The sequence below is a fragment of the Amphiprion ocellaris genome, chromosome 5 (assembly GCF_022539595.1).
Source record: "Amphiprion ocellaris isolate individual 3 ecotype Okinawa chromosome 5, ASM2253959v1, whole genome shotgun sequence".
NCBI classification, from domain to species: domain Eukaryota; kingdom Metazoa; phylum Chordata; class Actinopteri; family Pomacentridae; genus Amphiprion; species Amphiprion ocellaris.
In genome coordinates, this window is record NC_072770.1 from 27668523 (window position 1) to 27694820 (window position 26298).

At 39.6% G+C, this 26298-nt stretch overlaps 3 protein-coding genes across 3 annotated transcripts; 2 read left to right on the forward strand and 1 right to left on the reverse strand.

The window, feature by feature from the left end:
• Positions 1-3120: 3120 nt before the first annotated feature.
• fbxo42 (F-box protein 42) lies at positions 3121-10482 on the reverse strand. The gene is made up of 10 exons (XM_023278894.3): positions 10323-10482; positions 9105-9384; positions 8447-8563; positions 7585-7719; positions 6792-6945; positions 6555-6665; positions 5416-5512; positions 5149-5205; positions 4911-5027; positions 3121-4816 (listed from the first exon to the last, which is right to left on the reverse strand). Exons 2-10 carry the CDS (start codon positions 9376-9378, stop codon positions 3755-3757), a joined length of 2124 nt encoding a protein of 707 aa, XP_023134662.1. The 5' UTR covers positions 9379-9384; positions 10323-10482; the 3' UTR covers positions 3121-3754.
• Positions 10483-13522: 3040 nt separating this feature from the next.
• Positions 13523-18145, forward strand: LOC111574380 (SUZ domain-containing protein 1-like). The gene is made up of 4 exons (XM_023278932.3): positions 13523-14173; positions 15125-15174; positions 15280-15549; positions 15675-18145. The coding sequence occupies exons 1-4, from the start codon at positions 14123-14125 to the stop codon at positions 15784-15786; spliced, it is 483 nt and encodes a 160-aa protein (XP_023134700.1). The 5' UTR covers positions 13523-14122; the 3' UTR covers positions 15787-18145.
• Positions 18146-21060: 2915 nt separating this feature from the next.
• necap2 (NECAP endocytosis associated 2) lies at positions 21061-25926 on the forward strand. The gene is made up of 8 exons (XM_023278906.3): positions 21061-21229; positions 22906-23006; positions 23325-23429; positions 23756-23837; positions 24281-24389; positions 24483-24627; positions 24716-24800; positions 24944-25926. Exons 1-8 carry the CDS (start codon positions 21120-21122, stop codon positions 24987-24989), a joined length of 783 nt encoding a protein of 260 aa, XP_023134674.1. The 5' UTR covers positions 21061-21119; the 3' UTR covers positions 24990-25926.
• Positions 25927-26298: the final 372 nt, after the last annotated feature.

The following is a 26298-nucleotide window of genomic DNA, read 5'->3' on the forward strand; positions in this document are numbered from 1 at the left end:
ACAGCACTGTGTTCACTTTCACTCAACGGTTATTTCGGATACAGTTTGAGGATGATAGTAATTTAGTAAAGTAGGAAAAATCATGTAATTGACCTGTTAAAAATCACTCTGAAGCATTTGTAGTGTAACCTGTTGGCTATTAATTGTGTTCGGAGCAATTGGTGCTACTTACACTTGACATGACTCATCTACACTCTTAAAAAGTAATTCAAGTACTTCCTAATTAAATGCATGGCTGCAAGATAAAAATTCAAATGTACTTGTAACATTTTTGGTTACAAACATCACTTTGATAGGTTGTGTAGACACAATAATGTTGGCAATTTTATCAACTCATTTTTGTGTGTTATTTAAAATCTAATTTCTGCATTAATTGATTTAAAATTAAATCCAAGTTGAGGTAACTTATTGAAATTGGATTGTTAACCAAATTTTTCCCCTGTCCTACCTGCTAAACATAATTTATTAAAATTTTCTGTCTTTAAAACTTGTTAATTATGGTAATTAGGAAAGATAACTTATAAATAACTTACATAGAAGTACTAGCTAGAACAACATAACTTTTTAAATTAATAACCAACTTAAAAACTTGTGTTTATGTAACCAATAATCAAGTACACTGATCTGGCAGAACATTATGACCACTGATTGACAAAAACAGATGTTAAACATCTTGTGACTTGCTCCAGGGATCATTTTATTTCTTGTTGTTGCGCCTTTTCTGTTTCAATATTTTGCTTCCATGTCTTTAGGTTTGGTTGCCAGTAAAGTTCCAGACAACCTGGACGTCATCGGCAGTGGGATCGGTAGACTTGGACTTTGGGTGCTGCTGGCCAAACTTGTGAAAGAAAGTCTTGGTTCTGGAGTAGCAGCACAACTGGGCTGGAGAGAAGGGCTTTGAGTGTGATGTTGGTGAGAAGAGCTGCTTGTGTCACTTGAATTAGTCTAAAAATTAAAACTGAAAAAATGCCTTGACAATTGAAGTTTTGGTCCATTTTCCTGTATCAAAGTCCTCTCTGTTCAGTCTCAGTGCTGGCAGTCACTTCATCTGCCTTCGTCTCTTAGAAATCCACTACATTGGGGAGCTGTTGGACCACACGCTGTTTCGCTGCACTTTGGACCAGATGGCCGACAGACAGCTGCAGTGGGAGCCTCTGGACAACGCGTTTCACCACATGGCTCTAGGACCTCCAGAGAACCTCCAGCGGTACCCCATCTACAGCAGCAGGGCTTGCTTACTGTAGGAGCTGAAGAAGTGTGTTCCTGGAAGGAGAAGGCCATCAATGGTACATGAAGCTGGTGAAGGTAGGAACTTGTTGTATCACAGCTCAGTTTGTGATCAAATGTATCTGCAGCTTCAATAGTATTAACAAATCTGACAATAGTTTAAACTTCCATCAAACACAGTTGAAAACCATATTTATATTGTTTAAAAGCTACAATCTGCTAAGACTTTGGTCAGAACTGTTTGGAGATGGACCAAACAGACAGAGACAGAATTCCAAGTCTGCTTTGATTGCAGCTACAGGTTTTATGGAAGTTTTCCCATTTTCTGGCTTTTCAACGTTAAATCTCAATTAGAGTGTGTATGTGCTCAGTTCTCATTATGCTGCCTTTTAATTAATGTTATAAGCAAAACATCCACTAGAGGCTGCTCCTTTACAAAGTACAACTACTCTAAACAGCATCAGACTACTAACACCTCGAAATGTACAGATCAGATGTAACAACTGAGGTTTAAATAAAGCCCATTCTTTATGTTGGCAGCAGCAGGTGACATAAGCACCTCACAAAAAGGTCTTCAAGTAGCTGCTGTGGAGCTTTTGATCACATTACATCAGCAGAGTTTGTTAATTTACCACTGAGTTATCCTGTAGATGTTTAAAGATTTCTCACAGAAACAATGAAAGGCTGTAGTTTGAACCTCATTAAATAAACTCAACACCTAATTTAGGTGAAGATTTCACTAAATATTTTCATTAAAATGTAAATATCACTGAGCTTAAAGCATTGTAATATATATTGTATGTCCTTTAAAATTCATCTGCTTAAATTTGTGATTTAAATTCCATTTCAAACCACAAAACAGCATTTTTCCTCAAAATTCAGACAAAATATTCAAGCATATAATAAAAATTCCAAAAGGAATATTCATGTTGCTAAATTAGAATTCATATTTTCTTTAATCTTGAAATTCAAGTTTAAAAAAAAACACCAATATTCGTCTCAATGTTGTCAGATCTCAGTGATAATCCATTGATCATACTTCTGTCCTATGAGCCTATGATTTGTCGGTCCGCTGATCAAAGAAAGAGGAAGACGGCTGTGAACCCTGATGTTAACATTAGATTTTATTTAGCCTGAACTTTGATTGCAAATATAAAAATTTGGGGGCTTAATTATTTTCTACGTTACTCTTTTAGTACACAAATGTATTGAAATCTTGTTTGAATTTGCAAAAAATAATCAAAATAAGACCTTTGAAACAAATGTTCTTATGAATTTACCCAATCAAACTTTGGAAAAGTGAATCGAAACAACAATGTAGATGACTGTTATTCACTTCAGCTATCAGTGGTTTTAATATTGTAAGTATTTAAACAATAATAAATGTATAAATTTCCCATCAAGGGTTTGCACATATTCTAAAATTCAACTTGTATCTTTTCTGTGCTTCCACACTTATCTAGATTGGTGTAAAATTATGAAGTTTATTTCAATTCGCTGACAACAGGTCAACTTCAATGTGCTGATGTGATTGTGTCATCTGTCCTGTAATGATGTAATGCCTGTGCTGGATGTTGAATGCTGTCCTGTATTAATTATTTCCACTGTGTATGTTTTAGTTGACATGACGCTTGTTTCTATACAGTTTTGTTTGGTTTCTCCAGTAAAATCTTTAAAATGTTTTTTTTAAGTTGTTTGACAGCTAGTTTAACATCTGACCAGGAGGCAACAGCTGATAATTAACTATTTGGCCAAGACTAGCACATTCTCAGTGATGTTGATTAATGGAGGTTGTCCCTGGAAAAACATTGATTAAACGAATACAATGTCAATACAACCACTAACTGACTGTCAACAAAAGCAGCAACTTTTAGTAGATAATAAACACAAGAATTTTAAGACGCTGACAGAGCAGACATGGAGGCCTTTATTGTTTAACTATGTTTATAGTACAGTGCCACATCTCTCAGCCACCATGGCCCCCGACACACATTACTCAACAACTTTTAACCACCACCGTGCACACACAAACACACACTCACACTGTTTTCAATGTAAACATTGCAGGCTTAAAGAGTGATACAAAAAGCAAGGTAGTCGTCAACCGTTTCTGACAACAGCATCCGCTCTTCCAGAGTTCCTCTCTTTTCAAGAGTTCAGAGGAGGGTGACAGAAAAACAGAAACGTTACTGTTTGGTTGTTCACCTTTTGGTTAACAACCAAAGTCCAGCTCTGTCTAATCACTGAGGTCACAAACACACACACATACCTACACGCACGCGCGCACACACACAGTCAAGATTTCACATTCAAGCAAATGTTTTTTATCAAAGTGTAGTTAAAGTGTTTTCTTTTGAATGCTTGCAGTAGGCAGAAGGGAGAATAGTGAATTTCTGAAGTGAAACATCTAGTAATGATTACGTTCTTTTCTCATCATCCTTCCTACAAGAAAAAGGCCTTGTGTGTCAGTTCCCTTGTGTGGTCACAGGGCGGAGCGTCTGTCTCCCCAAACCCACCTGGGGGTGCATTACCTTTTAGCGCGTACAAAGTACAAGGCGTTGGTTTTAGGGTAGTACTTCACATTCTGTTTTTTGTCCATGAGGCCCCCGAAAATGATGAGCTCTCCTCTGCCCTGTACCACGGTGTGAAGGCTGGTCTCTGGTGGCCCCGTAACTGCCGCGGGAGTCCCGTTCCCGTAAACTCTCCAGGACACCACGCCGGCAGATTTGGCTCGGGACACATCCAGCACGTACATCTGCATGGGCTTGCAGTTGAGTGACTGGTACAGCGGTTTTCCTACGTTCAGGCTCTGTGGAGGGTGATGGCCGAGACGCCGCGCAATAGGTGGGATAGCATGTCCGTCAGCTCCAGCAGCCTGTGGAGGGCTGGAGGACGATGACGGAGGGGTTCCTGGAGGGCCTGCTCCTCCTACACCACCACCTCCTCCTCCTGGAGAAACCCCCTGTGTCTGAAGGGAAGACGATGACGATGAAGACGGTAAAGATGAGGAAGATTTGTTTTTCACTGCCTCCAGCCCTCGTCGTAAGGCAGCAGGTGACACTGCTCCTGGGGGAGTGCATGGGGAGCCAGAGGGAGGTGTATGCAGGCCATTGGTGCTGGGAACCTCGGGATGGTGAGCAGCAGAGGGGGGAGACTCCCAGCCATAGTCTGTGGAGGCAGGCAGGTGAGGGCGAGAGGGGGGAGATGCAGCCTGGGCAGGGCTGGTCCGAGGTGAAGGGGAGGATCCATTTAATAATGGAGGAAGTGGAGGAAGAGGAGGGCTGTCTGGGCCCTGTGAAGGGGATTGTTGTTGGGATGAGGATGGACTCCCATCTCTGGCACTTCCTCTCGCTGAAGGCCGAGGTCTCAGAGTGCCCCATCGACCGTTTACACATGGAGCCTCTTCTACAGCTCCCAGAACAACACCAGCAGCCCCGCTCCGAACAGGAGACTGGGAGCGCAGGGAAGGCGGTTCAGGGCCCAGAGGAGCAGGTATGGCACTTATGGGGGAGGGCCGAGAGTTAAGACTTGGGCTGAGAGGTGCACGGCCAGATGGAGCCTGTGAGAAAACCACCACACACTGGCCCACCTTGAGGTGAAAGAACAAAGTTGGAAACATTAGTTACCACTGTTTCCACATGCTTACACTCAGAACAGAACTGACTGCTAAGTAACACACTTACCCTACAGGCTGGGTGACACCACAACTCTGGAGCTCCATGGTCCTCATTTTCCACCTGCAGCTGCTGCCACCTCCATGGTGGTGCATCCATGTGGAGGAGCCAGGCATCTTTAAGAAGCTTTAACACACAAGACAAAACAATATGTCAAAATATAGTCACATATACCCAACATTTGACAGCAGGGGTTTCAGACATTATCTTCTAATACTGGTAAAAGTAGTTTCAAAAAAAGACTTACTGCATTAGGGCCACCACAGCCTCCCAATATGAGCAATGTTTGATCGTCAATCACAATCTAACAGAAAACATTTAGAACATCTCATTTAATTCCACATACAAAATATAAGTTGGGGTTTCTGGGACAACACAATCACCTTGTAAATGCATTTAGAAATGAAAGCAGTCTTAACCTTAGCAACACTTTTTAAATAATGAATTTACTACCCAGGACTGTAAAAGGACGGACCTGATTATTTGGTTTAGACTAAAACTGAAGCCTTCTTACCTGTGACTGGCCTCCCCGAGGATGGGGTGATGGGCCAGATATGGGCGGTTTGGACCAGGACCACTGCTCCAGATCCAAAACCCAGACTTCATTACTCCTGATCAAAACAACAGAGATACAACAACATCATTAGGTGTGACAGCAAAAGTTTTCATTTACTGATACACTCCTATTAACAAGACTTAAAGCTGAAATTAATAATGACTTGCAATAAAATTGTACATGGGAAAACCCTACCTTCAATACTACCCCTTAAAATCTGTCTATAGAGTTTGTGTGTTACACATGATCTGGGGCAACACAGTTAATCGAATATTAGACATGATCACGATTTTGGTTTCCTGCGATTAAATGAAAGTAATGTAGAGTGATACTGATGTTCAAAATTGTCCGTTCATAGAAAGCCCATGTAAAATCATTTCATTTCACCATGGGGAAAACTGACATCAAACACAACATTTCACTGTTTTCAAAGTATATTTTGGTCACACATAACTCACCTGTCTGAATTATGTGCACTGCAGTAACTGTATAAGTCTGGAGATTTTGTGTGCAAAGCAGCCTAACTAGCATCTACTGTAGCCTGCATGTGAGGCATTTCCGGAACATCTGTAAGTTGTAGTGTCTATTTATAAGCAGATGTTCAGCAAATGAGGTATTGCGGGAGCAGTTTTATTTACTTTGGCCTTTAGGAGATGCACTCGTGAAGAAGAACCTCATTTTGAGTCTAACTTTAATCAGACATTTATATTAGCAGGAGTCTAGTATAACATGGAAGTGAAAGTGATGCTGTTTGTTTAATTGTGAATGTGCAACATAAAACAATTTTGCCCTAAAATTAATGACTGACAACTGCGATAAATAATCATCATCTTAATACTGATCAGAATAATTTTGATCATCATTTTAGCCATCACCGTGGAACCATAACATGATCTTTAATTACAGTTTGTATAATGGCTTGTGACTGTAAATGATGAGATGAAGTTACATAACCCCAGTAAATCAGATATGCAACCATCTGTCGTCTCAGAAATCTATAACATTTTGATTGCCTACCAACAAGGTGAAACATCTTTGGACACTAGATGTCTTCTTACAACTAAAATAAATAAATTAAATAAATAAAACGTTCATACATTTGACGCGCTCCTAAAGATCCCCCGAACACGACCATGGTGTTTCCAATTACAGAGGAAGAGTGGCCAGCCATAGGTGGAGGTCCATGTGTTGTTACTATACAGTTCCACCTGAGACAATACAATATAAAAACACAAGAGAGGAGAGACAGGTGATGATTCAAAGTTAAACTGACATTTTAACTTGGCCATTATTTCTCATAACTAGACCCGCTAAGCCACTGAAATCAAACTCACCAGTTTTTTGAAGGAGAGTAAGTGTGGATCTCATCAAAAAACCTTTCTGGTTGGTGCAGAGGATAAGGGCTAGGGCGAGTCCATCCTCCAAAAAGCACTAGCAGATCTTTGTGCATGACTAAAGTCGCTCCAGCTTTAGGAGATGGATAAGAGCCTGAAAATCAAATACACACAAATCTCAAATTTTCTGGAAATAAGCATAGTGTTAACTGACTGAATGAATTAGCAATCTAAAATATAAACCCCAAAATATCTTAGTAGAGAAAATACATCTGGTTAATCCTTTAAGTTGATTTGTTGAAAATACTGCACACAGCAAAAATAGAGACACTTTTATATTCAACTTACATACAAGTTATAAAAGTGTTTCAAAACAATACACAAACATACATTTTCTGGTGCCCTAGAGGTTTCTGGTGAGCTAATATCTCACTGCAGATGTCATCTACAGTGTTAAAATATACACAGTTCTTAATTTTAGCATGCACTTTCATAACATGCACAACAGACTCTAAAGCTTGCAGTAATAAAATATGAATGCACCAAGAAAATAATTTCACTTCACTTTAATTTTGTTGGAGCTTTTGTTTTGTTTTAAAACACCTCTGCAAGTACAACTGCACTCAGCTGCTGCCATTAAGCATCTGACTACCGTATTCACAAATGTGATTCGTCCTCCCACAGTTCCCGTTACATAAGCCCCATGTGAAGTTACTTGTTACTAGAGCTCCACATCGTAAAACAGCTCTGATTTGTGTTTCCTGTCGGTCTCAACAGCTCATAATGTGCTCACCTGAGGCTAAAGGTCGGATCCACTCCTTACTGTTGAGGTCAAGTCTCCATAGATCGTTGAAGGCAGCATTGCAGCTACTCTGAGTGCAACCCCCAAACACATACATGGACTGATTTGAGTCATAATAACATGCACCTGCAACCCCCAAAGAAAGATAAATCAACCACAAATACACAGCAAATTGCAGCAAACACAGAGAAACAACACCTGGTGTTTTAAATAAAATGGTAAATACAAGACATTTCCAAATCTATATACAGAACTGACTACAGTAAAAATAGCCTTCTTTTCTCTATCAGCTGACCTTAACAATACACAGTCAAGCTTGTCTAATACGCATTTAAAGTATTATATAAATTAAAAGGTGATTTACATTACAGCAATTAAAGATAAAACAATAAATTACCTTTTATGACAATTAATTAGCAACTGTGTGTTTTTAAAGCTCAAAAGACAAACTATCAAAGATTTCTGTTCAAAGTGTAAGGCAATAAAAAAAAATGAGAGCATGAATATGCGTTTCCTCCACAACAATCTATTTTAAGAATTGCTGAAGTCTATCAGATAACAATAAAGGGTCTGATGTTGCACTTTTCACAAACCACTTATCTTCCACAGAGCAGAAGCCATTTTATCTACTGTGAACTGAACTCATAGTCTGATCCACAGCTTTAATTACATCTAAACATTTAAAGATTTTGATCCATAAGCTGGGGTGCTGAATAGTTAACTTACAGGATATGTATCCTTTAGTTAGACACAACAAGCAATCAGTTTAGTGGGAAAGAGTGGTTTCACTGGTAACACCTTGTAATGTGCAACTCATTTTGACACGAAGTGTGGTAAAGAGACATATACTGACTGTGTGAAAAGCGCTGAGTGATAGGAGTTCCTGGATATGGATATGTGCGACTTTCCCACTGGATATTTCCTTCCTGGACAGCTCTCAAAAAACCATGGTAACACTGATAGGCAACACCTAGTTCACAGAAAATACAAGTAAGTAACAGGGACAGAGAAAAAGAGCTGCCACTTGCAGTAAGTGGATAACGATGACAACCGTGATCATAATAATTGTGACCTAAGCCCTAAGATGATCTTTAGGCTTCATGTCTACTTTGTTTTTATCCATGTGTGGTAACACAGTTTGTACATTGACTTGTGACTGAAGTTACGTCACCTCAGTAAATCATATACTCCATCACATGGTACCTCAGAAATATATAACAGGTTCATTATCCAACGAGGTGAAGCGCCTTTGCAAACTAGCATCATCACTGGTGTAGATTTTAACAAAAATTTACAAATGTCACCTCTAATGAATGTTGCTCTGTTTTGCATATATGTACTGAGCAGATGTAAATGAGCCGCTGCATTTTAAACTTTTAATATCAGGTTTTTTCAACTACATAATCACTGTTCTGCTCATAGTGTAATGTGCACACAAGCCCACAGTGAAGCCAACCAGTCCACCTTCAAAATCAGTTTTACACAAGATTATGCAGACATGAGAGGCATACCTTTAATGAGACGATACCACTGCTTACATACAAGTGCAGCAGTCTTGTGCTCCTGGTAAGGTGAGAGGAAGGACAGAATATATTCAAGAACTTCCTCTGGCAACTCCACCATTGTTCTCCCCTCTCCTTTGGCACAGCTGTCCATGTTCCCTTCTTGTTGACAGGACCCCATCTTTGTTTCCTCTTCCTCTGTTATCCCAGCAGGCTCTGTACCATCGTCCTCTGTATCCATGGCAACAAAGTATCCATCTTCATTGTCAGGGGAGCGGGACATTATTGTCTGCAGAGACATGGGGAGACACGCTAGTAATGCATACACTGATCATGAGGATGTTCACCATCTGCTGGACTTAGCCAGACTACAGCATTGATTAGAATCGGTCATCATATCCTTCCTGACGTTTATGTTGGATTCCTGTATTTGAAATATAATGAGGATGCCGCCTCACACAAACCTGGAAGAGGTTTGGTCCTACCTAGGAAAACCAACGACACTGCAAAACTCTAATCAACATTAATTGATGGGGCATTTAGCGCTCAGCAAGCTTAATTGCCACATCCATTGTTTAGAACGGGTGGTGCCCCTTCTTTAAAGTGAGCAGCTGGCCCCTCCACATAGCACGTCCCTCTTCTATCATTAGCTTCGTCTAACTAGCTGTCCTTAGCCACCACATAATAAATGAAATATTGGGTTCCTAATTACCACCTAAGGCTAGCTAACGCTGTATATGATGATGAACCAAAGTTGACGGATTTATAAATGAGGAGTTGCTTTTACTACAAATCACAATAACACTGACTAACCGACCGGTACACGTTCATGAATTTGATCATGAGAGAATATATGCTAGCACTAGCTAACGCTAGCTAACTTATCATGAGCATCCAAGCTAACGTTAGCTAACATCAATGAATCTCAACGTAACGGTTTACAGCTGCAGGATTTTATAAAATACATTCGCTCGACGAAGTATGAAAACATCTCACTTCTTAACTTTCACGCAGACACCTTTCAGTTCAACAAGCTAATCTACCGTTACACCCTACTGGCTAACAAGCTAGCTGCTATCTTCAGTCCTGTCTGCAGCTCATAATCTTGGCTAACGTTAGCTTCATCGGAGGCTGTGTGTTCTGCTCCCTTAAATGTCAGACTGTCAGGGTTTCCCCCTTAAAAATGCTGTCAGTTTCACTCCGTAACCGCGGAATACTGGTTAATACCGATGTTTCAGACGTCTTCTTTTCAGCGTTCTGAGCGTGTATCTTTCCTGTCCTCCTGCCCGGTATCAGCTCCGGAGATTCCTCTGCAGCCTCCAAACAGTCGCCATCTTCCGCTTTATAACCAGCGTCCTCCGCAGCACAGCGACGCTCTAACAGCCGCCGACCGTACTGAAGGTACCAGGGTGGGTCCTCAGCCCTGAGCACTGCGCCCCCAGCTGCTGTGGGCCACCTACCGAATGTGTTAGCCTGCGGATATTGGGGATTACCTTAAAACCATTATTTAATATACACTATGCACATAATTCTGTAATGCAAGTCCGAGGAAACATAAAGTCAGTTTTGGAATGTGTGATACTACAGAGGTGAGGAGGCTACACCAGGGATTTAAAACTTTGTCACCTCCTAATAATTGTGAGAACAGAAGGGTATTTACTGTTATGTAAAATACATTTTAAAAACAGCTTAGATTTACAATATACAAAATACAGACCCCACCGTAGAAACCTAATGTAGCAAAAGTCAGTACACGCTTCATGTCTGAGATTTCAATGTTTGATTTTTTTCAATACTTCATGTATGTCCAGCTATATTTTTGATAACAGACTTAATTCTTGCTTGCAGTGTTGCATAAACTCCTACAGAGATGTTCTTAAATTCTTCAGAGACTATTTTTTGCTTTGCTGGAGGGGTTGTGTTGTTTCACATTTCTCTCTAAAATACCCCAAAGGTCTTCTGTTGGATTGAAGTCAGACAGCTTACTTGGTCAGGTTCACTTCTTTATTCTTTAGAAACTCTTATGTGATTATGGTAGTGTGCTTTAGATTGTTATCATGCTGAAATTTTACTCTTTTGCCAAGCTTCTGTGCACTGGGAATCATCTCTAGTCAGCCAGTATTTTGGTATGTCAACAGGTATTTATGGTAACATCTATTAACGTAACTTTTTGCACTTACGCAGCTCCATATCAAAACACTGCCATTTTCGTGCTTCACTGTCAGGACTATGCTTTCACTGTGGTAGTCATGGCCAGATTCACACCAAACATGCTGGATCCTATCTGAGCCATATTATCATTTTTTAAAATCTTGTCTGACCAAAGAATGTACCCACAAACACCCACCACTCTTCTTTTCATGTTTTACAGCATTATTTTAATCTTGCAGTTTTGCACCACACAACAAGCAAGGATGTTTTTTACACCGTCCATAGAGGCTAACATTATGCACTGTCCTTCACACTTTATGAGCTGTCACAAAACTCTGATTTCATATCGTTAACCACTTGACCTGATCTGAAGCACTTGTCCATCTGTTTTCCGGAGGTATATTGTTCATGTAGTGCACTGTGCATGGTGTCATTTCAGGAGGACGACCACAGCAGTTCTGATTAGTGGTATTATGGCTCTTTCTATACATTCTGATTATTGCTGCAACTGTGTTTCAGCTTTTAGTTGGTTCCATGTTTGTGAAGTTCCACAATCAGATTATTCAGTTTCTCTGGCAATCCTTGTCCACGTGAAACCATGATGAATACATGCAAATAGACAGACTATAGGTCCAAAACAGAGAATGTTTTGGTGCTCACAAGTTACTTTATAACCTTGTCCATGCAATTAGGCTAATTAAAAATCACAGGTGTGCTCAACTTTATTTCAGTGATCACAGGTTTTCCAAACTGGTGTGTTCACTTTTGTTCCAGTAAGTTTTTGCATTTTCAATATCGTCTTTTAAATGTATTTATTTTTGATTGTTGTTAAGCTTGTCCATATTTAGTCTGTTTTGGTTGGTTAATACGCTGCGCAATACACAGAGAAAAGCTGCAGTTTCACACTCCAGTTTCAGCCTAACAATCATAGCTTCCACCATAATTTTTATTCAAGCTAAATTTACTATGATGTACACATCACGTTTGTTCAATATTATTTGCTTTTAACATGCATACGTTTGCTGTTGGATAAAGACCAAATTCTGCATCTCTGCACAGTGGTGATGTCAAAAATGTATAGGAGTGTAAAAAATGCATCTTTTATTCCACAAACAGTAAAATAAGAAAACACCATCTATATGCAAAGAAAGACAAAGAAACAACTGAAACACTAAACGGCTAAGTGTTACATTGTTTTTACTCTCTATGTATTTGAGATTGTGCTTTTCACGGAGATATTTTACACTTACACAGCTGTTACTATTAACACACTAAGTGATAATAGTATAACAGCGAGCCAGCATGCGCAATACCCTGATACTAAAGTAACTAAACTGGATACAACACATCATTAATTGTATGATTATTTTTATATTTATATTTTTTTTATTACTTTTTTATTAGCTGTAAATTTCTACACTTGCTTTTTAAAAATTTTTTTACTTCTAATACTTGTTATTTTTCTTGACACTTGCTGTTCGTTTGACTTGCAACACACGCTTTTTTATCCTTCATAAAATGTTTTGACTAGTCAGTGTTTACTGTTATGCACCAACATCACAACCATGTATTCATATTTGAAAACCTATTTGGCCATAATATGTATTCTGCTTCTGAAAAAAGGAGAAAAAAAGTTTGGGTAAATGGACCATTCTGGTGTCATTATATGTCCTCTGTCCTCCAGGACTTTAAAGGGAATAATACTGAAAAGTAAGGGGCCGTAACTAGCAATGCAAGTATCTTTTTTCACAAGTTTAATCTGATGTTTATGTTGTTTGTAACAGGTGGCAAACTATAGACCTTTAACAATTGTGCTCAGTTGTATAATGGTAAAATAGGGCAACCTAAACATTTTAATTTACATTTTTGGGGGGAAATACATACATAATACAGTGCTCAACTGTGATCCAGATCTGATCATAACACGATAAAAGTGCATCAAAACACTTTGAGATGCTGAGACCTAAAAACAACAGAAAATGACGTGCAGTCATGCTGCGTTCAAGTTCCCACGTTCATTTCTACACGCAACCGCTTAGTTACAATAAGCAAGTTTGGTATGTTGCTAATGTCACCTAACTGACAGGTTGTATTCTGAATAATAGATGATTTCTGTATCTATGTCATAGCCCTACCCTCGCAGCTAACTGCCCTCAGCAGAAAAAAACATTATTTTTGTTCTGTGATCAACACATGAACAGCTCCATTGTGTATTTCTCGGTGTCCGGTACTACCTATGAAGGCACCTTAACGTTTTCCCCGAGCGGTCTCGTCCAACTCCTGTAAAAACAACAACAGCACGGTAGGGGGGCTGATTCACTCAGAGGCAAACATAACACATTAGAACAACGGAATTAGCTTAATTTAAGTATTACAGTGAACTTGTTTTATCCTGTCAGTCTGCTGGAGGCTCAGACAGTTGACGCTACCTGTCGAAGCTAACGTTATAACGTCATTTCCCTTCATCCAGTGTTAACGGTTAAACTTGAGAGGTGTAGCTTAGCTAAGTGTTGAACCTCAGCTCACATAGCCGTGGACTGGTAAAATATATGTTCATATAGTGTGCAGTTATTGATTCTCTGTCTGACCAGCAGTGACCAGGGTTAATTTACGGAGGTGGACGTGACGCTAAATTTAAAGTAACAGACAGCCGGAGGGGGTTGCCCTCAGTACAGCTCTAAGCTAGCAGGCTAACACGCGGCCAAGGAAAGCTTTGCGAATTTGTTCATCCAGTCTTCGTCTGACCGCAAAATCCCGTGAGACTGAGCCCCCCGTCGGTGTAAGAGAGCTCTGCTCACCGTCCCATGCCCTCTGCGTGGATGGGATATAGCTAGCCGGTGGAGCGAAGAGGCAGCCAGCCAGCAGTCCCGTTCAACATGGAGGATGAAGAGGTTGCAGAGAGCTGGGAGGAGGCAGCGGACAGCGGGGTGAGAAACACTGACGCTGTAAACATGCTTTGCTATAAGAACGTATTTCAGTTTGACAGTGACGTTAACATCTAACAAGATCCCGTAATAGTATGATAGCACTGGGTGCTTAAAAATAGAATCAGGGGTTTTCCTTGTTATTTCGGTTTGGTTTCTGGCTTCCTGGCTCAGTCCTGCAGGCCCCGCTGTCCCATACCGACCTGGGACCGAGTCTGCCTTCATATCATTTCATTTGCTGAACAGAATGAACGTATGTTAGTTGGAAAAAACGAGTAACATCCATAAAGAAACGATATTTTGACATGTTTTTTTCCTATAATACTTCATTGTTTAGACACGCCCATTGCGGAAATGACAGTCTGCACTGAGGTGAATCATTACAATATCATAACAGTGTTCAGGATTAGTGATTTGCTGCCAATATAATCAAACCAGCTGGAAGTGATTATGGCAAACTGTTAACTTAATATTTCTTTCATATTTCACATAATCTCCATACTTTTTGGATTTAGTACTGCCTATATTTTTTTTTTTAGCTTTAGTGGAATAAATGTGATCATGCTAACAAAAAGCTAGAACAAATGCATAGCTACTATGGAAAACAAATCAGTTCTCCATAAAAGAGTGAGTTGCAGCTTCACTCTTCACAATGTGTTGCCGTATGCAACACACAGCTGATTTGTGTGAACTTTTTATCTCAAACACTATTGTGGTCACTAAGAGTAACAACAGAGTAAATGGTGATTCATCTCTAACCACCTTTAGGGATTATTGGTTTATGATGAGTTAACTATGTCATAACACCTTTTCCTGTAGGTTTTCTTAGAAACCAACACGGAAGTCAAGAACTTGCGAACTTGTTTGTTATACAGACGGATGTGACAGATATGAATGTGTTGGACAGCAGTAGAAATGGAACTGATTATTGTATGTATGTGTTTCTTCCTTCAGGAAATCGAGAGAAGACTTGAAGCGAAGCTTAAAATAAATCAGGAAGCAAAGTGAGAAAGCACAAAATTTATCAAGTTTTCAGTAAATCAATACCACCTTTTTATTTATTTATTTTTCAATAAATACCTACCACTCACACTTTCTTACCTTTGCAGGAAGGCCAGTTTGAAATCTGGTGGTTCACCTGTGCGAACAGCTATTGTAATCCAGGATGACTCCCTGCCTGCAGCGCCCCCACCACAAATTCGAATTTTAAAGCGTCCTACCAATAATGGTACCACAGGAAACCCTGCATCCCTGTCTCGTCCCTCTCAGCAGATGAAGTCTTTGGCCCAGCGTGAGGCAGAGTATGCAGAAGCCCGAAGAAGGATCTTGGGTAGTGCTTCTTCAGAAGAAACGCCTCAGGACAATCCATCCCAGGACAGGTAAGACATAAGGTTACCAAAAGCAACAACAAAAATTGAATTGTCATTTTTGTAAAAATTTAGAATAAATACATTAAATGAAAAACACTTATGTAATTTGTTTTAATTCCCCCTCTTACCAATAGGACAGTTCGTATGAGTACGCAGCAACCGTTAGAACCAGTTCGTCCAAACAATCACGTGATCCGCCAGCCCACTGGCCCAGATGGCACCTCAGGCTTCCGACTCTGCAGATAAACAGGAGCTGCCTGCTGCAAGGAAATGGCTGCCTCGCTGAGGGCGCATGAAAGGTGGCAGTTAAAGGGGTTATTTGTAGTATGAAGAGCAGAGTGGTGGGATGACAGACATTAGAAAATTTGACAGACATTAGAAATATGAAGCTGTAGCATGGATTTAGATGAACTTCTCCACCCTCTCTCTACTCTGCTTACTGGTGTGGTCTTTGCCTCTTGCCTTGTCTTTTCCCTCAGTGGAACCTTGCAAGGGGCTGGCAGAGATCAGCCAAAGATCTGAAACCCCTTCTGTTCCACACCGTGGACAGGCGTTTGCCTCACATCCCTACACACTGTGATACTCTGACGTACCATGAGGTGCCCTATGATTTTAAGTCTGATTGGCCAGCCGAGTGCCAGGGCATCAGGTGTCTGTCTCCTCACGGAGAAAAAGAAGAGCTTGTGAATCTGTGGGAATTCCCCAGAGACATGCAAGCAAACGAGCTGGCCTTTCCACCGATGGAGCGTGGATCATGGCTGGGTGTCCACCGGGAGGCTGGCCTTTGTTTGTTGGGTTCAGTGGAAATACAGTGCTGGACAGTGCTGGGAATTTCTTGTACAACAGATTTATGGGAGGTGATAAAAGTTGTACTGATTGAGCCTTCTGAGTTAAAGTGCACTGTGCCCAATAATGTGTTTCAATACTGTAGCTGACAGTGATGGCAGTGGCCCAGACCAGAACTCTCTACAGTCCACAGACCTCTGTTTGGCTCTGGTGGCTGCAAGAGAAATGCCCGGTGGGCACACAGCCTGTGGCCAAAGATGACATGGTAGATGCGAAGGACATTGTCACTAAATCTAAGCTTTTTTGAGCAATAATAAAGAAATGACTCCCTGGATTTTTTAAAAAACATATTGCTGTGTTTTGTTTTACAAATTTTTACGTTGTTTCTTTTTCTCAATCATAGTATGTTTAAGTCAGGAGATCGGTAGTGTGTAAAAGACTAGATTCCGTAGCCTGCATCGGAACTTTTATTGGTAGTGTCATATAGAATTTTATTGAATTTGCAAACATCGTGAATTGAAAGCCTAAAGTTATCGTGCATAAATTTCCCTGTGTGTGATGCCTTGCTGTTTCTAATCAGAATACCTACGTTGGAACTTCTCTTACAGCCAGCTGCACTGCATCTGTTTGGAAAAGCTAATTTTGGTGTGTTTTTGCACCAGTTGCAGTATGTTGACCAATTGTGTGTGATTAAAATGATGATTTGGAAGTTATTTAGAAGTAACTTTCATGTCCAGCACGGTGGAGGATATAATCAGTTGTTTCATGTTGGCAAATATTCTTCTAGGGTCGGGGAAATTTGTGATGAAAATTATATAAAAATTATATAAAAAAATACTGGAAAAGCTTTTAATCAGTGGCCTCTAGAACGAAGCCACACTTCACTGCCTGGTTTTGATGAATGTCTTCTTCTGGATTTTTTTCAGTATTGTCTCATTGTCTCCCACCAATTGAAAACAGGAGTTTGCAAATAATAAAATCAGTAATATAATCAAATACCAGATTTAACAGTATTGATCATTGGTATCGCAACAAATGAAACAGCAGAAGGGTTTGAACCTTTTGACACTTTTATGCCTTAAATCATAAATGATCCCTGGTTACTGACATTCTCTTTCCACTTGGCAGTGCTGTTTAATCTTAGTGCTTTTTGCGTGCTTCTTATAGGTTTATTATTTGTAAATGCTACATAATTGAGGCACAGTTTATGGCTGCACTCAGCAAGAACTAAGGCTAATAAAAAAAAACACACTCAGTGAGGGTGCCTTTATGCTTTTCTTACTGAATTGCTCCATGACTGTGCTTTAACTATAAATATGTTTTCAGTTGTCAGTAATATTTACAGTAAGTCGAAGAACTGAAACCACAATTATCAGTAAAATGCAGTAAACCTATCAAATAGATAAAAGTGCTGCATTTATGCTACCTATTTCAACCCCTGTAGCTGCTTAAAATTATATATTAAAGGTCATCTCTGTATTTTTGTTTTATGAGATAATATCTGCTGTTAGGAGTGACATGCAAATTTGTCAACTAGATTTGGACCTGCACTGCTAAGAATACATGCCCATAATGCACCGTTCCCAGGGATCTGGTTCACTTATCGAAACACAATAGATTTGTAATCAGTTATGATTGATAACTGATAAAGCAAATGCCCATCTTGTACCTGTGTGATATACCCATGATGCTTTGTTGCAGTCTTTCACAGCCGCCTGTCTAGTTTGAGGCTCATTTTAATGTCACTGTTGTTTTGAGACTTGAAAAACACAACTGAAATTTGAATACCCTTTAATAAATGCACTTAAAGAAGATACAAGTTGGTTCATGTTTGTTTTTTTATATTGCAAAGTGTCTATGCTGAAGTATAGATTTAGAATATAGATATTTTTAAACAGTTTGTAATAGGGGAAGCTTTATCCAATCTGGCCCCAAACTCACACCTCTTATTTTTTCCACTGATTTAAATGAAAAGGCCAGACTGTCTAATTACTGGGCTAGTTTCAATATATATATATATATATATACACACACACACACACACACACACACACACACACACACACACACACACACACACACACACACACACACACACACACACACACACACACACACACACACACACACACACACACACACACACATATATACAGACTGTAAGTCAGATTTGGATCTGACAGATACTTAAGATTTAATGACAAATTTAGGTCTCTTTCCATTGAGTTAAACTGGAAAGGTAACACAATTAAAAATGAAAAGGCTATAACAAATATCTGATTTGATTTTAAAAATACAACACAGTAGAAATATATGCAGCCATTCCTGTATTCAGGCAGAGAGAAGCAAACATATTTATTAAACTGAATAAGACATACAAGCCTCACTGCAGTACACAGCAGCCTCTGGTAATGTGATTTTACAAAGAACAGTCCCATTTCACACAACACGTTTTTACATTCACACACTGTAAACACACAGGTATTAATAATAAAGGTTTGTAAGGGATGAGGGACTGATACATAGATGCAAGGCTGATTTCAAACCAGACATTTTGCCACAGTAAAAAGCAACTTGGAAGATAAAACTGAACCCAGGTAAATATATTAACACTGAAAGGTTTATTGGAAAAGAGCTATGAGATGAAACAGCTTTTGTTTTCTACCTGTGTTTTTCCATTTGCCATACATCAGAATGTAGTCAGTGACAAAAGTCTGCGGATTTCAGATGGCAGCTTGACACACACAAAGAAAGGACTGCAGCAAATATTTCCCCTGTGGACAAAAAACATCTGCCCTGTTCCGTATAAAGCAGCTGCACACCACACAAGTGAACACACACTGTTGATTTTACTTTTTCTGGATGATTAGACATTTTTCTCTGTGAGCACAGTCGCACTGTCTGACACCTCGCTGACTCACTGAAGTCCTTAAAGGCAAAACTCTGCATCCGTCTCGGTAACTTCTGCTTCTTCTTGGTAACGTTTATGTTGTGCATTTGTAGAGATTTTTTCATTTTCAGTCAACCACTTGCATAGGATTTACATGCATATTGGCTTTCCTGACTTATAGTAATTGTTAAAATGTATAAACACTGTAATGCCACAAACAGAAAGTGATCACCCGAATGCCTGATCAAACTGTGAATGAAACACTTTTCAAATTCACTTTTTTTATTGACCACTAATTCTGTCACACTATTGTGTCCCAGTCCTCCTTTTTATGTCATTTCGAGCTTTCATGAATTCACACACAAGCATTGCAGCTGTGACATCAGTTAAGTCGCTGAGAGTTCAGTGCTTTGACCTCAGAGTGTAAACTGAGCCACTGTTATGACTTACTGGGACACTTTAATGGAACTGAACCCCCATTACTGACATTCATTTCATTCATATTTGTCCTGCTGTGGCTGCTAAGTTGGTGAACAGCAGTCTGGTGAGCTCATGTAATTCCAGTTTCAATCCCTCTTATTACACCATAATTGTCTGTAGTTCTATAAGTAATCACTACACATGGACAGAATTTTGAATATTAAATCAGAAACACTACACAGTATTTCTTCTCCTGGGCTATTTTAAAAGGTGGTCCCTTGAATAATTGAAAAGCAAACTGTGCTTGTATTCGTCCACACACATCCGCTCATTAGAAACGTTCACTGTAAAATAAGAAAATGTATTTATAGCTTCCTTAGGATTCACATCAGTGAGAACTTCACCTGGGTTCACCACTTCACACAGATCATCAGGAAAGCTCAGCAGAGTTTGTACTTCCTGAGGAGGCTGAGGACGTTTAAAATAGCTCAGTTGATCCTCTGCAGCTTTTAGCAATTCACTGCTGAGACCATTCTCACTAGTAGCATCATGGTGTGGTACAAGAACTCCAAACAAGCAAATTATAAATGCATGCAGAGTGATCAGACCAGCCCAACACATCAGAGGTACGACCCTCCCATCTCTACAGAACATCTACCAACAGAGAATCTTTACAGGAGCCAACAACATTACCAGGGACTGCATCAACCTACAGCACCACCTCTTCACACTCCTGCTGTCTGGCTTTCCTTTCAAAGGAAAAGAAAGTCTCCAAAAAGTGTATTTTTGTTTCTCTGCATTTCTGACTCCTGCAGCATCTGAAATACAGAAACCCAATGATTAAAGGCCAAAACTGATGAGCATGTACTCTGTCTTACATCACTGACTAAGACGTAACGCAATCTTTGCACAACTGTATAATTTTACAATTGTTGATCTTTACACCATAGACATTACAATTACACAATGACACACGGACCAAGTGATTAGATTTTGGCAGTGATACGGCTTATAGTCTGGATCCACGAATTTGATAAAGATTTCTGTATCACTGTAACTATGACAACAAGTGAACACTGCCTGCTGACAATTACATGCTTGGGATCCTACCACAAATCGACTGCTGTGGATTTATTGGGACTTATCCATTGGAAATCATACAAAGACTGAGCAGCCTTGGCGTACTGCTCTCTGAGTGCTTTTCTTTTTGCTGCAAGTAGCAATAAATAAATTTAACCCTTGAATCAGTGTTATTTCTAAACTACTGACATGGTTTTCAGCTAGTTTCTGACACCCCAAGAATTTCAGTGGTTCTATCTGTCCGCCCAGTGAAACATGTCTGGAGGTTCCATGTTCGTTAGAATATCAGTCCGAGTGTGATGAACATCCCGACCGGCCGCGGCGCTGTTTGACGGATCCACCGGTTTAACTGCAGCCGAGCAGCCGAGCTGTCCATTGGAAGTCGGAAGTTGAGTTTTGGTCAATGAAACTTGACAAAATGGCAGAAGACAACAGTTATGAGTCGATGCTCTGTGTGAAGCCCGAGGTCCATGTCTACCGGATCCCGCCGCGGGCCTCGAACCGGGGTTATCGGTGAGATGGACTCAGAAAGTGGGAACTTTCTAACCGATTTCTAACCGACGAATCGCAGCAAGAGTTGGCCAGCAGGCTAATGCATCCATTATCGGACAGCAAGTTGTCAGTGCAGCCTGTTACTCTTCTCTGGTCTTCTGCAAAATGTACTCGATGTTTACTGTCCAGACAGCTAGCTGGCGCTTTTAATGCTTTAAATATATGGAAATAGGTGAGACACTTGCTAGCTATGTAGCTAACAAAGCTAGCTGTTTCGAAACTCCAAGTACTCACCGCTATACCTGCCCACGGAAATAGCACGCCAACATCCACACTTTTTTTCAGTGTCATCCCAGCAACGCACACCTGTAGTCGCTGAAAAACTTGACAAACGATAACATTGCTGATAACGCTTTAAATGTTCGTCCGATAATGGATGCAGGAGTTTAGGGGCTAATGCTAGCTAGCTCTAGACCTGTTTAGGAAGAGTCAGCAAAATTAGTTTTCCTCGATAGCTTAGCAACCTGTTGAAGAAATTTTGAAAAACGACTTAAATGTTTCTAAGGCTTTGAGCTTTATTTGAGTTTTCCTCTGTTGTATTGGACAAAAACGTGAAATCTATCTATCTATCTATCTATCTATCTATCTATCTATCTATCTATCTATCTATCTATCAATTCTAAAATGTTTTCGTTCAACATGATAAAATCGTGATTTTATTTTGTCTGCTATTGACTGGGTATGCTCTGGGTATGTGAAATTTCATATATGTGTAATACACATTTGATTTTGGTTCATACCCAGTCTGTGAAACTGTTTCAGCTCAGAGATTTACCATCTCTGTAACCTGCGGGTCAGTTTGACTCGTTTTAAAGTTTGAAAATGTGGAAAGAAATATATTTTCACAGTGAAACTTCTGATGTCCACATTTTGAATATTTTTGGTGGAAAAAAAAAGAAATGTTAAAAAAAAGTTTCTCTCAGAACATTCACAAAAAAATGAACCAAAATCCAGTGAAATTTGCTGGATTTTGGTTGATTTTTTATGACTGTTTAAGAAAATATCAGAAGTTTTACTGATATATATGTAATCACTTTAGATATTTTTAGGATTTTTTGGGGGAGATTTTTTACTCATTTTTAAAAAATATTTACAAGAGTTTTCTTGCCAAATTTGGGGGCTTTTTTCAAAACTTTTAAGGGAAACTTTTAAGGAGTTATTGGAATTTTCTTCCTGAAGGCTTTGCAAATTTTCAGAATTTTGGGGAATTTTTTTGCTGAATTTTTGGATTTTTTTCAGACAAGGAAACAATATTTTTTTGTGCCCTTAAATAAAGACAACAGGAGGGTTAAAGGATCTCCAGGTGCCTTGTTGTGATTGTATGTTAAACTCATCCTTCCAACTGTAAACCCCAGTAAAATACATCAAAATGAGCAATTAGATCAGATGAGCACAACCAATCAGAGCCAATTTGGCTTATAAGATTATTTTTCTTCAGTTGATAGCTGAACAAGAGAACTCACTGTTTCCATGTGTGTCTCATTTTGGTCTTCACTGAAAGCTTTTAATTTCACTTCCTTATGCCAGGAACAGCTACAGCCGAATGCTCAAAAAACAATGATCGAGTCAGCTGTCTGCATGAATGAGGACTGCACAAACCACTTTCATCTGTAGATGTGTGTTTCCTGTTTTTCTAGTGCTGCCGACTGGAAGCTGGATGAACCTGCATGGAGTGGTCGGATGAAAATTACTGCTAAAGGCAAGATGGCCTTCATCAAGTTAGAGGACAAAAACACAGGTAAAAAGTGATCATGATACAGAGCAGTTCCTTAGAAGTGGGTCATCAGTTCCTTTGAATTTTAGAGTGGGTTTTCCAATAGAAATGCAAGATATATTACAAAACAAAACCATACTGCAGTTAAGTATCTTCCAGTTACCATGCATTCACCTAATAGTTTTAAGAAAATCTAAAAAGCATCACACAGCTGCCACAGTGTGGTCAGAGTTCCTGTCTAAAATTTGCTTTATTCTTTTTAACCAACCTTCTTACTTAAGTACTTAAGAGTAACAGGAAATAACGCTTAATTCTTTGTTTGGTGTAAATTTGTTTTTGCAGGAGAGCTGTTTGCACAAGCTCCAGTCGAACAGTATCCTGGTTGTGTAGTTGAAGCAGTCACAGACTCCAGCAGGTATTTTGTGATCCGGATAGAAGACGGCAGTGGTAAGGCTCTTTAATTAGAAATGCTTCAGTTCAAATCTGGGTTCACCCTGTTTTGTAAAGACGACCACAAATGATGGAACTTTTTTTTAGTTGTAAATGCTTTACATTAAGGATGATTCCGTGATTATAAAAAATAAGTTTTGACCTTCATCCATTACTAAGTCAGAATAGAACTTTTTTTGGTTTCTTCATTTAACTTAGGCCTAATGTTTATATTGTAGAACTATATAATTGTGATATCCATTGATATGTTTTCCAGAGAGGTGAGGTTGAAGTTATTAAGTGCTTTAGCATGTTTCTTTCCTTGCGCTTGATTTTCTGTTAAGGACGTCATGCTTTTATTGGCCTGGGTTTTGCTGATCGTGGAGACTCATTTGACTTCAACGTCGCCTTACAAGACCATTTTAAGTAAGTCACCATCGTTTATGTATCTTTTTGTTATTTAATCTATAATTTATTGTGTAATTTTAGCTACACAAATACAGAAGATGATCTGTGCATTAACACCTCTCACATTAGCTGTGTATATTTGTACCCACACATGTTGGTACATTTAGCTTTCCATACTAAATGTGACATGGAGAAACACATTCAAATTTGGCTTTGTGGGTTAACAGTGATGCTTGACTGTTAACTGCCCTCCAATTTGATGTTTTTGTGCATACAAATATCACTAAAAATATTCTGAGCCTGGACAGACATGGATGTAAACTGCAAGTTCACTGGTTGTTGGATGCAAACAATCTCAAGGCGCTAATTGTAGTCTTATCTGTTTTTATTGCCGTGATGACGAAGTGCGACTCAATCCAGAAATACCCGAGTCATAATTATTTTACTTTCCAACTCTAAAGATGGGTCAAGCAAGAAGGCGAGCTTGCAAAACTGGAAGCTTCTCAGAGCACAGCGCCTAAACTGGACCTGAGCTTCAAAGAAGGACAAACCATTAAGATAAGCATCGGGGTGAGGATGAAAGAAGATATCAAAAATGATCACGTATTGGGTGAGCACTGGAAGATTTCAAGGAATGACTGATTAAATGACTTTCTGTCACAGAACATTAAGAAGAAGGATGCAGGTGGTGCTAAATCCCGGCCCATGGGTGGAGGTCTGCTCCCTCCTCCACCTGGAGCAAAGGCTGGAGGCGTCCTGCCGCCTCCTGGAGGACAGCAGATGGTCTCAGCTGTGCAGACTAACACAGGTAACCCTCATGTCTTTCAGCTGCGTGGACATTCTTATATAAATGGATATTGATGCTTTGACAGTGAATCGCTTTTCTCCACGTCCAGCCCCTCTTCTAGACTTCGGCTCTCCCGTCCCTGCAGCCCAGCCCAGCTCTGACCTGTGGGGAGAGTTCACATCTGCGGGTTCCAAGTAAGTTTTTCAGGGGATTTCACCTACAACCTTCTGTGCCATATCATCACATCCATCCACCTTCATGTTTTTTCCTGTTCCTTTAGTTTTTTTGGTTTGTATCTCCGTCATCACTGTCCTCTTTTACCCCCTCTCCTCCGCAGCTCCAGTAAAGATGCTGTCAAATCAGGATGGGTGCAGTTTAGTTGAGTCCTAAGAAAGTGTGCACACACTCAGGTTCCATACATTCCATGGACAGGAAGATTGTGGCAAAAAGAAACTAGGAGAGAGGAACTGTTGGCAGATTTGACCGGCTCATTCGCTGCACTTACTGTGTTCATACAAAGTATAGCCCACAGACCAACACACTCTGGAGGAACAAACATTAAAATGTACATATTTTTTTTTACAATCATACTCTTGTTTCACACTCTGCTATGCAGTAGGATTGATTTTAGCAGTCAGTCTGCTCTCTTTGAAACAATTGAGCATGTCGGTGGTTGAAGGGATGGGTTGTCTCCTCGTCACACTAACCAGGTAAAATGTTGCCCCATTGCATTAAATCAAATGTTCCTTTTTATTCTAGTTTCTAGTCCTTTCCCCGTCTAGAATCAGATTTTATTGTGTCCTTGTTTTGACAACATCCTGCATATATTCCTAGAATTATCTCATTACACCAGCACCGCTCATCTCCAGGTTTTCTTTCTTTGCATTTGGGAAATTAGTTGAAGTGTCCCTGTTTAGCTCTATACCAATATATATGTTTTGTTTTTCTGTTTGTAACTATTTTTTTATCTTTTTATTTCTTCTTTCAGTAGATCTTTCACAGTGTTATTGATATTTGATTAGTTTTTACAATAAATGAATGCACCCGTAATCAGTGTCAGAAGAAAGTCATGCTTACCATTTTGTCTTTCATTCAAAGTACCAACATGATTTGTTGGTACGTTCATGTTTGTCTCTGTGTGCAGCCTTCATATGTCTTTGCCTTTGGTGTTTTCACTTTTTAAATTGTGCCTTTTACCCAATTGAACTCTCCTTTCCTCCTGCTGATAATCTGAGTATTTGATTGAGTGCCTTTCTGAAAAAGACCTAAAATGTATAACATGTAAACCTTTTTGTGTAAATAAACTATATATTTCATTGGTCTGATTGTTTTCTTATGGAGACATAGATCTGCATGTCATAGTTATCATGAGCTTCACAGCTGCAATGTGTTTTCAGGGTTGATGTTTGTACAGTTCATGAGACAATGAGGAGGTAACATCTGTGCTCTCAGTGAAGATTATAATCGATAAAATATAAAGGATTATTACCAATGACCTGTGTACAGCAAGTGCATTTATTTAGATTTTTAAAAATTGACTTACTGTGAGAGATCTGGCCACATATTCACCACATTTGTCTTTTATGATGTTTGAGTAATAAGCTTTAATGGCTGAGATGGGAGAGACTGTTCACCACCAGCCAAAGCTTTGTGGGAAAGGAGCAAAGAGAAAGCCACTGTTATAAAAAGCTC

Excerpts from the sequence above, each read along its gene's own strand:
- fbxo42 (XM_023278894.3), bottom strand. The coding sequence starts at position 9,378 with ATGTCCCGCTCCCCTGACAATGAAGATGGATACTTTGTTGCCATGGAT. Across the intron at positions 6,946-7,584 it reads GATCCGACCTTTAGCCTCAG|GCTCTTATCCATCTCCTAAA; the intron begins GTGAGCACATTA and ends TTTGATTTTCAG. Across the intron at positions 5,513-6,554 it reads TCTTTAGGAGCGCGTCAAAT|GAGTAATGAAGTCTGGGTTT; the intron begins GTATGAACGTTT and ends TGTTTTGATCAG.
- LOC111574380 (XM_023278932.3), top strand. The coding sequence starts at position 14,123 with ATGGAGGATGAAGAGGTTGCAGAGAGCTGGGAGGAGGCAGCGGACAGC. Across the intron at positions 14,174-15,124 it reads AGGAGGCAGCGGACAGCGGG|GAAATCGAGAGAAGACTTGA; the intron begins GTGAGAAACACT and ends TTCTTCCTTCAG. Across the intron at positions 15,550-15,674 it reads GACAATCCATCCCAGGACAG|GACAGTTCGTATGAGTACGC; the intron begins GTAAGACATAAG and ends TCTTACCAATAG.
- necap2 (XM_023278906.3), top strand. The coding sequence starts at position 21,120 with ATGAAACTTGACAAAATGGCAGAAGACAACAGTTATGAGTCGATGCTC. Across the intron at positions 23,838-24,280 it reads GCCTTACAAGACCATTTTAA|ATGGGTCAAGCAAGAAGGCG; the intron begins GTAAGTCACCAT and ends CCAACTCTAAAG. Across the intron at positions 24,801-24,943 it reads TTCACATCTGCGGGTTCCAA|CTCCAGTAAAGATGCTGTCA; the intron begins GTAAGTTTTTCA and ends TCTCCTCCGCAG.